Source organism: Papaver somniferum, chromosome 5, assembly GCF_003573695.1.
Source record: "Papaver somniferum cultivar HN1 chromosome 5, ASM357369v1, whole genome shotgun sequence".
Classification (NCBI taxonomy): Eukaryota; Viridiplantae; Streptophyta; class Magnoliopsida; order Ranunculales; family Papaveraceae; genus Papaver; species Papaver somniferum.
In genome coordinates this window covers 10970825-10986478 of record NC_039362.1, presented here as the reverse complement: position 1 = coordinate 10986478, position 15654 = coordinate 10970825, and the positions used below count along the sequence as shown (strand labels likewise).

At 35.6% G+C, this 15654-nt stretch overlaps 1 protein-coding gene and 1 long non-coding RNA gene across 2 annotated transcripts; one reads left to right on the top strand and one right to left on the bottom strand.

Moving 5' to 3' along the window:
• Window positions 1-7140: 7140 nt before the first annotated feature.
• On the top strand, window positions 7141-12810 carry LOC113280986 (phosphoserine phosphatase, chloroplastic-like). The gene is made up of 8 exons (XM_026529613.1): window positions 7141-7332; window positions 9850-10080; window positions 10226-10358; window positions 10457-10564; window positions 11739-11832; window positions 11968-12117; window positions 12212-12265; window positions 12498-12810. The coding sequence occupies exons 2-8, from the start codon at window positions 9861-9863 to the stop codon at window positions 12621-12623; spliced, it is 885 nt and encodes a 294-aa protein (XP_026385398.1). The 5' UTR covers window positions 7141-7332; window positions 9850-9860; the 3' UTR covers window positions 12624-12810.
• Window positions 12811-14067: 1257 nt separating this feature from the next.
• On the bottom strand, window positions 14068-15287 carry LOC113277261. The gene is made up of 5 exons (XR_003324821.1): window positions 15231-15287; window positions 15034-15103; window positions 14696-14757; window positions 14540-14598; window positions 14068-14188 (listed from the first exon to the last, which is right to left on the bottom strand). It is a non-coding gene; the product is annotated as an uncharacterized LOC113277261 (long non-coding RNA).
• Window positions 15288-15654: the final 367 nt, after the last annotated feature.

Genomic DNA, 15654 nt, shown 5'->3' with positions numbered 1-15654 from the left:
TTAGTATTGGATTCTCTGAGCTGTTCATATTACGTAGACTATGAGAAAATTAGTAGTCACAATACCCAGAAAACCTGCTCCAACCTCAAAGCGTTTCAGCTTCCGAAGTGTCCAAAGAGCTATGAGGACATAGAGTTTCTGCATGCTAGTAATAAGAAGTTATAAATACCAAAGAACATATTCTCATTCTTAAATGTTGAGTGAGAAATAACCACACCATAATGAGAGAACGCTTTTTTTTTTTTTTTTTTTTGAGAGCAATCAATAAGCATTTCGCCTCGACTTCTGCCTCACCTAAAAGGATTTTATGATAATTGCACTCAACAAGACGGTTTTTTATGGGTCTCACATGTGTGCAGGTAGGAATGAAGAGAGAAATCCTACACACGTTTAATGGTGGGAAGGAAACCTTCCGAATTATTTCTGGAGACTCCACAAAATCGTGGAAAATAAAGATATTTTTCTGATGATCTCTAAGAAAGGAAATCAACCACTATTACCGAGGATGAGAGTACTTACCACCTTCACATATGATTTCAATGATGATAACACCAATCTAACAGTATCCAATAGAAACGTCTTCCTTCGGATCGTCTTCTTCATCTTCTTGGTCTTCGTCTTCAGTCTTCAACTATTGATGATAAACTCATGAACTTCGTAAAACTTTGACAATTTATAATTCTTTTGCTCAATTTCCTTGTTGGTTGAAACTTCTTTATATATTTTTCTTCCACATGGCCTTACTAAATAAATAAAAACAAAATAACAAATTTTTCTCGTTTTTTTTTTTAACACAAGAAAAATAATACAAAAATAACAATGAAAATGGCCATGGTGAAGTACTTTACTGCTTGATATTTCACAAATTGTATTGTCTTCGTGTCATAAACTTCAATAACTCTCATCTTTTGATTTTCTTCGCTCTTGTACTTAGTCTTCCACTTCGATAGAGAATTCCGCTCCTCATATGTAAGTCTTCAACATGTATATAAAATCTGTTCATTGTATGTTGCTTTACTTGGATATAAATTTGCTCTTCCTTGTATTGTTGCTTGTAAACCTCAAACGTCTTAAACTTTCCTTGTAGATTTTGATGTCGCTCCACTTGTTGATGATGATGGTGTTTCTATGGATCTGTTGTTGTCGAGAGAGAGAGAATGGTGCTAACTGCAAATCAAACTACAAGAAGGTGACTTTCATCTATAGACGTCACCCTCATGATTGACAAAATTAGCACTCAAGAGATCAAAGAATAGTGCTTCTATTGGTGAGAGGTTGGGTAGCTCACCATTCTACCCGGAATTAACGTACGGTGACACACACTCAAAAGAAAGATATTTAGTCAGCTACAAAGAATATTTGGTCTGGTGCCTCGGTTGATATGAAAATAGGTAGTCTCCACTAATGATTGATCAAAAAATATAATAATGCATTTCTCCCTGCTCCTCATTTGCGTCTCCGGCATGATTAAATCCATTATTTAATACTCTAACAAACAAGAAATCTAACATAGTTCCCTAACACTTCCAAGTTCAGTTATGTCGGTCAGAATTCTCTATGTAAACATACCTAGAAGTATGCTAGTGACTCTAAAATCTCTACAAGTTGGAGGTTTTTATTTTTTTATGCAAAATTTTTAAAAACTCTATATGCAAAATATCCAAACACTCCCCCACACTTAAACTCTACATTGTCCTCAATGTAATTGACTTTTCCTAAGTAAAATCAAGATGGAAAATCCTAATATGATATGCAAAATAAGAAAACTAAAAACAAAAGAATAGAAAATACAAACCAATGGGTTGCCTCCCATTTAGCGCTTAGTTTAAAGTCCTCAGCCTGACACCCTGGTTAGCGTCCATACACCAACAATCTGAAAATCTGGTAGTCTTCCCAGACAACAATCTGCAATTCAAATAACAACTTCACGGAAATATTAGCACAAGATATAAATATTGAAGCTATCACTTTATTGAAGTTTCCCCCACGCTTAGTCCTTTCTACATTCGCAAGTGGATAGAGAACATTGAATTCGGGAACTTCAAAAGGTTCTTCAGCTTGGTGAACCTTCATAATTCTGGAATCAAACACATCAAGTGGTGGATACTTAGAAGCAAAATAATCCGTTAAAACTTTGGAAGCACACAACTCCAGTCCTAAGTGAGGTATTTTCCTAAAAGTCGGGTTAACAACTCTTTGAGAAGCTACTTCAATTGGATGGAAAGGATCAATAGATATAGAATTATGTAAAGGATTAGACAAACCTTGTACCAGATCCTTATCTTTCTTAATTAACTTCATTGAATTATTTACCTCAAGTATATCGTGGTCCTCTATCCGAAATCTCAGCATCATTATATTCCTTGGAAAGATCAATTGGGTCTTCCACGACTTTAATCAATTTGGTTTCATTGTCAATCTCTATTTTTTCAGTACCCTCATCATCAGAATCTTCCTTATAATCGTCCATATCGAAACGACATTCAAATTCCAATTCTATGACCTTGTTAATTTCATCAACAGTCTTTTGTGATGCACTGGCTTTTTCTAGATGCTCGTGTTGCTTAAAAAGTTTCCTGACATTAACACGCTTTCCACCATTATGTTCAATAGAGTTTCTAGACAGTATCTCTTCTTTAAGTGAAGGAAAAACACGATAAAGATGAGTATATCTTGATTCGGTATCATAAGTTTTTAGTTCCAAACTCTCTGTCATCTTCGCATTACAAGAAAACAACTGATTAAAAGTATAACTATCCTCCCATCATTGTGATTTTTCACTTACAAGCCCGTCATAAGGTTGTTGACTTGTAAGAGAATATCTATAAGGTTCTGTGGGATATGGTTGGTAGTTGTTATATGAATGAGATTGAAAATCATAATGATTACCACTGTTGAATGTGTAATCTTGTGCTCCGTACATGTTATTTCCATAAGGAAACATGATGACTCACAAGAACGGAAGACAAATAAAAGCAAAAATCTAAAAACAAAAACAAGCTAAACAAATAACAAATCAATTAGCAACTGCTCCCCGGCAGCGGCGCCAAAATTTGATGCGTGTAGTAACCACAACAAATTAATTAAGATATTTCCCACTAATTAACTGGTAATATAGCGGTAGTAAGAGATCATTCCCACAGAGAGCTGTGTAATTGATATGTTATTTAGATAGCAAAATAAGATAAAACAAAAGGGGGGTTGGTTGTAAGATGGATAAAAAGACAAAAATAAAGAAAAGAGATGATCAAGGAATCCTTTGCAGTTACCAAGCGATAGCTGGATTAGAATACTTATCTATATTTTGTTAGAACCATTCATCACCAACCGTAGAATAACATCTAGATCAATGTCATTCCCAAAACTCCTTCTATCACTGGATACGGAAGTTCTCGACTACCAGTTTCTACTCAACGAACCACCAAGTAGTAGATCACTCAAGGTGTAATCCAATCGAATGCTTTAAGCTTTGTGAATTTAGGTTGATCTCTGTAGTTGAACTCTTAGATCAAGGTCCACTTGCTGATGTTATCTTCACTCGCAATAGCTCCACAGAATCCCTCTGCAAGGTTTCACGATGTCTACTTGTATAGAGAGTCAATCGACGATTACTTATCTCATAACTTCCACTAGCAATAGAACAATCAATAGACTAATCTAGTAGGCCTCCCAAATCAATCTAAGAATCATTCATAAACCCTAAATATAGAAAAGACAAACGATGATGATTAAAACTCCAAACAAACTTGTATAATAATAAAGCTTCACGCTAGCACATTGAATTCATCCTCAATCAATCAAAGGTTTAGCTACACATAATTACAAGAATAATGGGTTCCCCCTAAAGGGGTAAACCCTAGGTTTTGATATAAAAGATAATAAAGGATGTCTTCTTAAGGCTCTGGATGTCTTCTTATATAGAACTCTAAAAGGTAGTATTTAGAATCCTTCCGGGACCGTGTTTCCTTGAGTTGCAAGTCAATTTCGCGTCCAACTATGTCCCATGAAGTTTTCAGGTTCGGCTCATAACTTGCCGACCTTTCTCGGACGAACCTGACAAGTTAAATTCACTCCAGGCGATCACCAGGTTCGGCTCACTTGATTAAATTGCTTTTGAGCCGAACACTCTCCTGTATACTTTTCGAAAAATATTGATTTTTAAGCTCCAGTTCGGCTGACTCGAGCTGATGAAGTTATCATCTGAACCTCTCTATGTAACTTCAAGTATTTCAACCTTGTTTCGCCTATAACTTCTTCGTCCGAACTCGGAGTGACCTCATTCTTTTTGCGTTCACTTCGTATTCTCGTTCTCTTCAAGATGGTATTAAGAACTCCTAGATTTGAATGAGTTGAATTTGTACTTTGGCCTTCCTTCATCGATAGACTCCACTTCCTTTTTCATTTAAGCACTTCGTAGCTCCTTTTTGGATGAGTTACCTGATATGACAAATAAACTAGAAAATAATCATAATAACAAGTAATATGCAAGAATTATAGCTAAAACAAGTATGGAATTGACATTCTAAACAAGTAAATTAAGCACTTATCAGTACTAATATCAATATATGGGAAGATAACTAAATACCGGGTTTAGCAACTAATCTTTTACATCTTAAATCCAAATCAAATAATAACTTATCTCTGGTTGCAGATTTAATCGACTTGTCTACAGAAAAATGGAACAAAAATCTTAACTTTTACTGTTTTCCTAATAATATAGCTGAACAAATATGTAAAATCAACCTTTTCCTAGACATAACAAATAGTCTCAAGAAGGATAACCTTAGATGAAAATTAACTAAGTCGGGAAACTTTACGGTCAAAATAATATCCAATAAGCTAAGTGAGAATAGTATAAATTTCTCTAACCTAGATTTGGATGACAATTTCTGGAAATCTCTATGGAACTTAGGAGTTTCACCTAAAATCAAAATGTCTACGTAATGCAATGTCTACAAACTCGTAATTAACATTTACCATTATAGACATTAATCCAAAATGCCATCCTTTGTGGTGATCAGGAAGAGACCATAAAAAATTTGTTGTTGTATTGTCCCTTCGCAAAGAAAGTTAAAACCAAACTCGTCCATATAAACTTTAGTGCCTCTACAAAAACAAGTAGTGAGCACGTGCGATGCACGTCGGCAACATTAATTTTTCTTTATTTTTCCTTCCATTTCTGAAAAAGTAGTACTTTCATTTTATTTTTCAATTTGGTTTATTAATAGGTAAAAATGAAATAAATGAAAATATCATTTTTAATGAAACGGAGGCAATCTTTCGTATCCGAAACTAAAATCCATAAGTAATTTTATGGTATATCAATGAAGTATTTGAACATCATACAGACAACATGTAAAAAGTATATAGGCTCTTTAAATTTACCTTTAAATTATAACTATTTTTTTAGAGAACAACAAATATATTAAAAAGTAAAAATTTGATATAGTTGTTTATACTCGTTGTGTAGGTGATTAAGAGAGCTTTCCAAACATATAAGATTCACAAAAATCCAACGTACCATCCGGAAGATATAAAGTTTTAAAATATTTATCAACATTTTTATAAAAATGGCATTTCTGTAAATAAACGATTTCACATGTATTATTTTTAAGTCCCTATTCTACTAGGCATTTCAGTCCATATTAAAATTTATTAACCAAACGGTCCCTATTCTGTTAAGCATTTTGGTCCCTATTCCGTTTGGTGAATCAAAATCCGTTTGGTTAACCAAATTCCGTTAGGTAAACCAAAAATGCGTAAGGATTTTTTATTTAGCTTGCTTGCATTAAAGAGGGGGAGATAGTTGACATATGTAAGGATTGATACACCAAACTCAGTGATACCTTTAGAACTGGTAGCTACGAAAATGTGGTTTATTTGGAAAGCAAGATGTAATAAAATTTTCCAAGGAAGTACTCAGGCCCCCCAACTACTAGCGAAAGAAATCCAAAGACATTTAGACCTGTAAATATGAAAGGAGAGACCTACAAGTAACTTAAATAGAAGGAAGAATAAGAAGAGGAACATCCCATGGACTCCCCTAGATAAAAATACAAAAAAGATTAATGCGAATACTTCTTGGATATCTGAAAATTTTCCATCTAGCTTTGCTTTGATTTTAAGAGGTGATACAAGAGTTTTTGAAGGAGGAAGAGCAGGAACATCAACTTGTTCATATCCAAAAGAGGCAGAAGCAATATGTCTCTTACATGCAACAACTTAGGCCGAGGAAAAGCATCTATCAGATTCCAGCAACGAAAGTGACTGCGAAGTTTTAATCAGAATTTTAAATAGCTCTACAACAGACATCTCGTGGACCAACAAGGCTATTTTGGAAGAAGCAGATAAAAAAACTTCCAATTGTGGAAACTTTCAAGGTTTTCATTTTTTTCCTGGAACTGCAACGCGATAGCAAATACTCTAGCAAAAAATGTAAGGCATTTTCAAAACATTATTGATTGGGATGTTATTCTCCTCTCTGTATTAATCCTAAACTTCAAGTAGATAAATCAAATGTCGGAAAGATGTTATTCTCCTCTATCTATTAATCTTAGACTTCGAGTAGATAAATCAAATATCCGAAATATGAATATCTCGATATTGGATGGCTCTACCGCATATGTAACCACCGCCTGACCCCTTTTTAGAGCAAGTCTTATGATGGAATCCAACCTATTCCAAGTGTGGAAAAATCATGGAATGTCAAGTCTAATGGCTTCCAAGTTGGGGTCTTCCACAAAAAATTCAAGTTAGGTTCCACCGTTTCGTGGAAGTGTTTGTGGAATCCATGGAAACGCCAATAAGAATAGTGTTTTTTTTTTGTCCGTAGATTTAGGATGAGTTGTTGAAATCTAACGGCTGAGAAAAAAAAGCTATTCTTAATAGCGTTTTTTTAGCGTATTAAGAATAGTGTTTTCACTATTCCACCACTACACTTGCACTTACATCCACGGTTCAAAATGATGAGGTGGCGTGGAAGATGGAAGATGAAACTCTTCAACCATAAGACTTGCTCTTAGTTGGTTAAGAAAAAAAGAAAGAAAAAAAAACCTTGATGGTGGCATATCAGTAAAAAAAGGCGGAATTTTCAGTAAAAAAGAGCAAAGGGCAGAATTTCTCAAATCACCTGCAAAATGATACTGCTACTGTGCAGTTATGAGTTCCTCAAAGTGTGGAGCGCAGAGAAATATATTGTAGACGAGACAGAGATCTCGGGTACAAAGTACTTACCGATTAATTATACAAACCCATCTCGAGCATTTTGGTTTGAAAGGAAAATTGGAACGCAACCCTTCCTCTCTGTATTCTTCTAGTGGTTTATCTCTCAAGGTAGGGGATTCTTTCTCTGTACTCCTTTCAATCTTCTGAATGATAAGCATTCATGCAATTTGGTAAACGATTATTTATTTGAGATGTTTTAATAACCATGAATTTAACAAGTTTTGTTCAGATGAATGACCCCTGACTTTGGCGATTTTGTACAATTTAAATCTTATGTGTTCAATCCTTGCATTTGTACTGTGATCAATTTCCAATGTTACAAATGGTTTTATGAAAGATTAAAAATTGCTAAGTAGATATTAAGTTTGATTTTCATCACACAAAATTCTTAAACCAACCCTTTTAACTGTTTGAGAAAATGACCCAACCAGATACGAATTTGAGAACTCCACAGCTAGCTGGAATTTTCTTGGCTATTTGGAAAACACAGCCAAAGTGGTGTACTTGATGCTTGCCCTAATTTAGTTTTTTCGTACTTTTTTTTTGTGTGTGTGTTAATGGTTTGTTGATTTCCTAAGTCCCAACAATATTGTAAATTTGAGAATTTTATCTCGAAACTTCGATTTTCTTTTTGATTTGCCAACATTGCCGGGAGGGAATTTGGTTTGGAATTTTCAGGAACTTTGTTAGTTATTGAAAAACTATTAAACCTTGGTGACATGAGTCTAGCTACTTATTTGGATAAGAATCCGTTCCCACACAGTATTTTGCTTTGATTTCCACTTTGATTTAACGGTATAATTACCTAGTTCTCAATGTAATAGTCTTGTGGTTTAGAAAGGAATTCTTAAGCTTCGTTACACAGGAAGTTTGACAAATCAGTGTTGCACTTTATTCAATATCAAAAGCTGTTTGGGTAACATGGTATTGGATCTCTTGTGTTTATACTGTTTTCTTATAGCATTTGTATTTGGACTGTTTTTTCTTTAAAAGCTTAATCTTTTTCTCTTAGTGAAAAGCTAGTTGAATACTTTGAGTTCTTCTCATATTTTTATGAGATGAGGTCTTTGTTCTTATTTTGTATTCACGTCGGCGCCGGCAGCATCACCTTCCACTTTGCTAGTGATTTAACTTCCTCTTTTAAGAATGAATGCCTTTACTCTTAGTGTGTAGACTGTACTGAAGTTGGTACTTTGCTTTTGGAGCGGTCTTTTGGTAAGTTGCGGCATCGCTGCCCATGACTTTTGTGAATTTGTTGTGGTTTAGAAACGTTCTTTTACTTGAGAATTCACTTGTGATTGCTGCCAGTATGCTCTTTAAGTATTTTGAATTTTCCCCATTAGTTAGCTTACAGATCTTGCAACTGAGCATGATAGCTATAGGAAGTTTTTAAACCCTCTTGATCATATCAGAAACTTAATTCAAAACTTGTTTTTTTGGATTTAAGGCTGAAATCTGTGTCAAGTCTACATTTTAGTTTAAAATTTCTTTTGAAATCTTTAATCAGATCCTGAAAATTGTTGGCATTTGGATTTGACTTTATAAACGTTTGGTTTCCTGTTGTATTCAATTTTTCTTTGCATGTGGTTGTTGTACCTTAGCTATATAGGCTGTTGTCTAATGAAGATTGTATTGGACATCTTTCAAACGATTTAATAAGCAAGTTTATGTAGGTGTTGTTTATTTATTTTGTAGTATCCGGTACTAAGAAATTGTAAGAATTTATTTTCTTTGGCTTTGTTGGAGCGACGGCAAGTCTTATTTTATTTTTTTTTCCTTGTTTCCATTCTTGCCAAGAGACTGTTGCCTGATACCTTAAGTGTGCACCTCCAGCTTTGTGCTTCTTTATATGCATTTTCATCTACCTTGAAAGTTGAAACTAATTTAACTTAAGTATTGGATTGTCTATGTAAACCTCATGACTGATGGTATTTCATAATCTTGTACAGAAAATTGAATTTGGTTTTGTTTTACTTCTGTATTAGCATAATTACTTCCTTATAGCCTGATATATGTACTCATTGTTGGTTAAGCATCAATCCTACTTACGCCTCGAACTCTTTTGTTAGGTTTTATACTTCTCCCATTTACCTGAAGTGGTTTAGTCTTTTGATGCCAAGTGCATTTTTGTAACCTTGGGTGATGTTTATTTGATCATTTTATTTTATTCTATATAAGTGTTTTGTAGTATTAGTCTTCCAGTGACGTAACAGGGGTTTTTCCTTGTAATTGGGTTGAAATTCAATCCGTTAGAAAGGGAGATTCCTGGGCCGTCACATCAGTGATATCCCTTACTGATAGCTTTTCAGTTTGTAGTAGCAATAGTAATGCTTGAATAAATCCTAGTGTTTTCTTTTGATTATCATTATTGATTATAGCGTCACAATTCATGGGAACAAATAGTATTAATTTGGTTTGTTTCCTGGCTGTTTGTTTAGCCTTCCGTCAGCCTCCTACCATGCCACGGTCACGGGTCATCTTTTTTCTTTCTTTTTCTTTTCCTTTTCTATATTCAATGAGAGTTTTTATTTTTGATTTGCTTAATTGATATTTGCAATCCTTCTGAGGATTTCTTTCCTTTCCTGTATTCAAGTCAATTGATCTGAGTATATATTAAAATTTCAGATTGGATTTTGATGGAAGGGTTGGTGAATGCACGAATCATCACCCCATATTCTCCACATTCTACAACTTCCAGAAATTACTCTCCTGTTTTCCGTGCTATTTCTCAGCCTTTATTCAAAAGTCATCTTAGGTTGATGAGTCTATTCAAATCGTTAACACCAGTTGGTACATCAATGCAACCCGTGGAGGCTTCATCTATTTCGCACTTCGATAATACTCTACCTTCCAAAGGTTTGGTTTTAATTCCAACAAACCTAAATAGATCATAAATACTTTTATTTGAATTGAAAATGTCATATGGGATTCTTTACTAGATTTGGTTTAATCGTCGTCTTGCATTATGATATGGACATTTAGGTTTGTTATTTGGTTACAGAAGTTCTTGAGATATGGCGAAATGCCGATGCTGTATGCTTCGATGTGGACAGTACTGTATGCTTGGATGAAGGGATTGATGAAATTGCAGAATTTTGTGGAGCTGGAAAGGCTGTTGCTGAGTGGACAGCTAGGTTTGTGTTCATGTAGTTCATCAAAGGGAAATGTTTTAGATTATGATGAAAAAATTATGTTGATATCTGATTTAATTATTTTTTTCATCTGTTGCTAGGGCTATGGGTGGATCTGTTCCTTTTGAAGAAGCTCTTGCTGCTCGACTTTCTCTCTTTCGTCCTTCTTTGACACAACTACAGGAGTATCTAGAGAAAAGACCTCCTAAGTACATTTCTCCCTCTTATATGAGAGTATTTTATTCTGTTAAGTGTTTCTTTCTCTTCATTTGTTTTGTTTTATGTTGGAAAAATGAATTTTCTCTTAGAAGTTGAACTTTGCTGGCTTGATGTTGGCATTGATTTGCTGGCTTGTGTCTACTTTCTCCACTCCTTATACTCCCTTAAGTTGCTTCCTAGTATATCGGCGTCATGCCTAATTTGCAAACAGAAGTTACCTTACATTAGTGGATGATAAGGCTTTGGAAAGTGATATACTGTTAATTTAGGTATAGTGGAATCTAGATATCTTTTTTCATTAAGAGTATAACCTTTGTAGTGTTGAAGGAAGAGATAGCACTACATCTAGATTTTCACATAAACAAAATATGTAGCGACACTCTACATTAAGGAAGTTTCGGATTAATTTGAGGTTGTTGGGTGCTGTAGCTGTTCCTTTGCTGCTCTATGGTCGAGTGCTGTAGCTGTTAGCTTTTGTGTCTGACTTCTTGACGTATAATGTCGCTTTAGCTTGTCTGCCCCTTAATTAGGAGAGGAATCTGGATAAACATTTAACCAATCAAAACAAATTTCTCCAAAACCAACTATTGCTGCTAGCTGATCCAGTGGTATGCACACTTTAAAAGGCAGGGATAAGGTTCAGCTGTAGCTTTGCAAAGATTAATCATTAAGATATTTTGGTACATCTACTCAGTAAAAATACTCTAACATGCTGCAGATTTGGTAAATATCATATATAATCACGCAGAAACCATTTAGAGTTTTGAAGCAACTTGTCATATGTAAAAGCAACATATATGCCAGGATAAGCAATTCTGTTTGGCTTTGAGTTCAATAGCTTACTGTGCAGGTATCAATGTTACTGAATTTTATACTTCAATTTTTGCACTTCAAGTGCAGGGGTCTTATACAAGCAATTGTACATAGTATGCTGCTACTCACATAGGAAGCACTCATTGCTTCATTAAGGCTTCAAGAGCTGGTGATACGATATAAAGCTGAGATGTTTTACTTTCAGTGAAACTGGTTTTAAGGTCGCGATTATAACACATAATTTTGATACCAAGATGGTATTTAGATAGTTTCACGTACGCAAGCATGTGTTCAGGTGTCTTCAAGCATGTTTGACTATCCCTTGTTCTTATTATACATTTTGTTTTGTAGGATATCTCCTGGAATTGATGAGCTTATCAAAACTCTAAAAGCTAAGAACACTGATGTCTATCTGATCTCAGGAGGCTTTCGTCAAATGATCCATGTATAACACTTGACTCTCACAAACCTTTTGTCTTGTCACTCCGTTTCTTTTTGTTTTTTTTCCCCCAGAAACACAATACATGAATATTCCCTTTCACATTTATTTCCCAACTAACACTTTTTTCTGACATTGAAGCCGGTGGCATTAGTCCTTGGAATCCCTGTAGAAAATATTTTTGCTAATCAGCTGTTGTTCGGAAGTTCTGGCGAGTTTGTGGGGTTTGACGAGAATGAACCTACCTCTAGAAGTGGTGGAAAAGCCACAGCCGTCGAAAATTTAAGAAAGGTAAAAGACCCCTACACTATTTGATTGTATGTCTCAGGTTGTTAAGTTGTTCCACGGCTATATATTTGATCTCCTGATTTGATTGCATTTGCAGTCACATCAATACAAGAAAATGATCATGATTGGAGACGGGGCAACTGATCTCGAGGTAAGGAAATTCGTACTATTCTAACAGTTGATACTTTATATTTCTGTCTATGCTAGTATGAACACCAGTGGGCGAAAAGCAGTTTGTATTTGAACTGGAGCGGTAATAAATTTTTGTGACATGCATGTGTTGTGGTCTGTAAAATTGGCGAACGTTCTTGGTGTATATTTGTTAAATAGAAAAGTTGATATACTTGTAAGGGTTAGTAATCATATTGTGTACATCTTTTTAGGCTCGCAAACCAGGAGGTGCAGACATGTTTATTTGCTATGGCGGAGTACAGCACAGAGAGGCAGTTGCAGCGAAGGCTGATTGGCTAGTTTTTCATTTCCGTGATTTGATCAAGTCTTTGGAGTAGTAAGTAGTAGAAGAATACAATATTTGGCCTTTTAATTCATTTTTCTAAAAGATTGTACAAGTTCCATTGAATGTTATTGTTTGATATTACTGTAACAATATAGCTATCCTCTCTTACACTTTGATTTGTTAAACAGCTCAAATTGTGGATTATAAATAAAGATCGGGTGTTTTAAGTCTTTTTATCATTTTATTTTAAAACTAGCATCTTCTTTCCCCCAGTTCATATTTAGATTCTTCTTCTTCTTGCGAAAAAGCCGATTGAGCCTTTCAAACCTGGGACTGTAAAGTATTTACGAGGTCGTATCTGTAACTCTTGTCTACTCTAGTTTCAGGTAATCTCCGTACCATGTATAGAAATGAAACAGTAAGTTCCCATATGAACTAGTAGCAGGAAGAAACATATACAGATGGAGGAGTGGAGCCTTAATCACCATCAATGGAAAGTAAATCAACAGGATCCCATTGATGAATTTCTCAAGACCCATCTCTTCTCTCTCCTGTTATCCTTTTTTCGATCTACAACTACTGTACTATATAGCGTTGAATCAATCGGAGCCCTTGATATTTCCTTAGTGGCAAACGTTGACAAGGTTGATATTTTGGTTGCACAAGGCTCAATTATATTTATATCATTGATTTTTTATTTCGGAGAAGACCGTGGAAAGCATTTGAGACGTCTCTCAGGGTTTACGAGAAGGCTTTGGCGGTAGAAAAACTGCAAGTGTAGTTTCAAGTAGGGCAGCACAACGGGTAGGGTGGGTAGGATATGGCCTATACCCGCCACCCTACCCGTTTACCGGCGGTTAAGAAAATCTTTACCCGCCACCCTACCCGCCAAATAATGGATAGGGTAGGATACGGTTAAAAAACTGGCGGGTAGGGTAGGGTTGGCGGGTAGGAGTAGGGTATGTGCACTTCTAGGTAGGGTGGGTAGGATATGGCCTATACCCGTCACCCTACCCGTTTACTGGCGGTTAAGAAAATCTTTACCCGCCACCCTACCCGCCAAATAGTGGATAGGATAGGATACGATTAAAAAACTGGCGGATAGGGTAGGATTGACGGGTATGGATAGGGTATGTGCACCCCTAGTTTCAAGATATATTTTGTAGAAAAATATTCTATTCCCGCTAGGAGGTGCATAGGGCTGCACATGGGACGGGACGGTACGGGTTTTTGTCTAACTCAGTACCTGTACCTCCCTATGGCCGGTACCTGTACTTTGTACCTTGTACCTGTACCTGTGCAGTACGGGACGGGACGGGACCTGTACCTGTTTAACTCGGGACGGGACGGGTCCGGTTCTTTACCCGTAGCATATCTACTTATGTAAAAAAAAAAAGCAAAAATACTTGAAAGTTCTAAGCTTAAAAACTTTAACTTTTAAGAGACTTAAGACCTGAATTCATACATTAACAAAAATCTTTAAACTTCTAAATTAGCTTCGGTTGGAGCAGATTGTGCAGCTTGCTGAGCATCAGCAGAAGGTGCAGGTACAGATGTAGGGTGAATAGAGGAACTAATTTCAGTTGAAGCTTCACTTTGAGTTGTATTTGCATCCATCTGAAATGAAAAACAAAAGTTAAAGTGTTAAATAAAACAGGGCCAGGGCCACCTGCATCTTAGTGCAGATAAGAGTAACACAATGAGTCAGAACTATAATCTTTCCACAACAAGAGATCAAACCAAAGATGACCAATAGACCGTAAATAAACCTAAAATCATCACAAATACTTAATAAATATCATAATTACGAACAATCCACTATAAATTAGGTTCACTCGTAACCTAGATTTCTCTTCCTAACTGATTAATCAACCAATTTAGAACAAATTAAACTAAAAAAATCAGAAAAAGAAAAAACAGTAACAAGACTACAGTAAAGAACAATAACGAGATAACATATTAACATACCTAATAGAGTAGAAAATTCACGATCAGACTCCGACTAGAAGGAAATTGGCGCCGGGATTCTGTGACAATCACAACAACTCACTTAGAGAAGAAAAGAGAGATGAGATAAACAAGTAAAATTAGGTAAATGAAACTAGGGTTTGAAATGAAACTCACCGTCTTCTTCAAAGAAACTATTGGTTAGCACCACAAATTCAAAGGAATTACAGAAAGCTAATCTGGATTTCAAAAGCAATTTCACATAACCATGTTGTATATCATTCTTTCAATTTCAAAAGAAATTACACATCCTTAGATTATAACAAGGACTTACTTATGGAAATGCCTGAAATTGAGATATGTTTCTCACAAAAAATTCAATTCATTCATACCCAAACATAACTGAAGCTTATCATGATTTCTTAGTTCCATACAAAATCAAAATCAAAATCGAAAATAAATAAAAACCAAAAGTGAATCCAAAACATAAAACTAGAGATTAAAGATGACCTTACCTCGATTTTCAGTAGCAACTGAAGAATTATCACTGACAGATGACCTCAAATCTCCGTTCTCTACTTCCAACTGCAGTATTATTCAAAACGAAATCTATTAGAACATGAACCTTATTCTTCAGAGTACATAAACCCCAAAAAAAATATACACAAAGACCAAAGAACAAAGAGGATTAAACGATCTTCAGATTCTTCACCTCTTTGTTGATACAAAAGAAAAACAGTTCTTTAGAGCAGATCCATTTACGTAAATGGATACTGAAGTCTTATACAGATGATGATGATGGAAATGAAATCAAAACTAAAAGTTTGGCATCTTCTCTTCTCTGAGAGGAAACTGAAAAACGAGAAAGGGAAGAAGGAAGAAGGAGAAGGAAACAAGGAGAATGTCCGAGAATACGATGGAGACTAAGAAAAGGGTATAACCCCTAATATCAACGGCCAGGATTTAATCCTAAAATCAACGGATACAGATCCTCGGTACTACGGGACGGGACGGGACGGGAATAGCCTAGAACCGTTACTTGTACCTACTCTAGGCACGGTACCAGTTTTTGGTACTTGTACCTGTCCCGTATGATCACGGTTCCGGGACGGTACCGGTACGGTTCCATGGGACGG

Excerpts from the sequence above, each read along its gene's own strand:
- LOC113280986 (XM_026529613.1), top strand. The coding sequence starts at position 9,861 with ATGGAAGGGTTGGTGAATGCACGAATCATCACCCCATATTCTCCACAT. Across the intron at positions 11,833-11,967 it reads GCTTTCGTCAAATGATCCAT|CCGGTGGCATTAGTCCTTGG; the intron begins GTATAACACTTG and ends CTGACATTGAAG. Across the intron at positions 12,266-12,497 it reads ACGGGGCAACTGATCTCGAG|GCTCGCAAACCAGGAGGTGC; the intron begins GTAAGGAAATTC and ends ACATCTTTTTAG.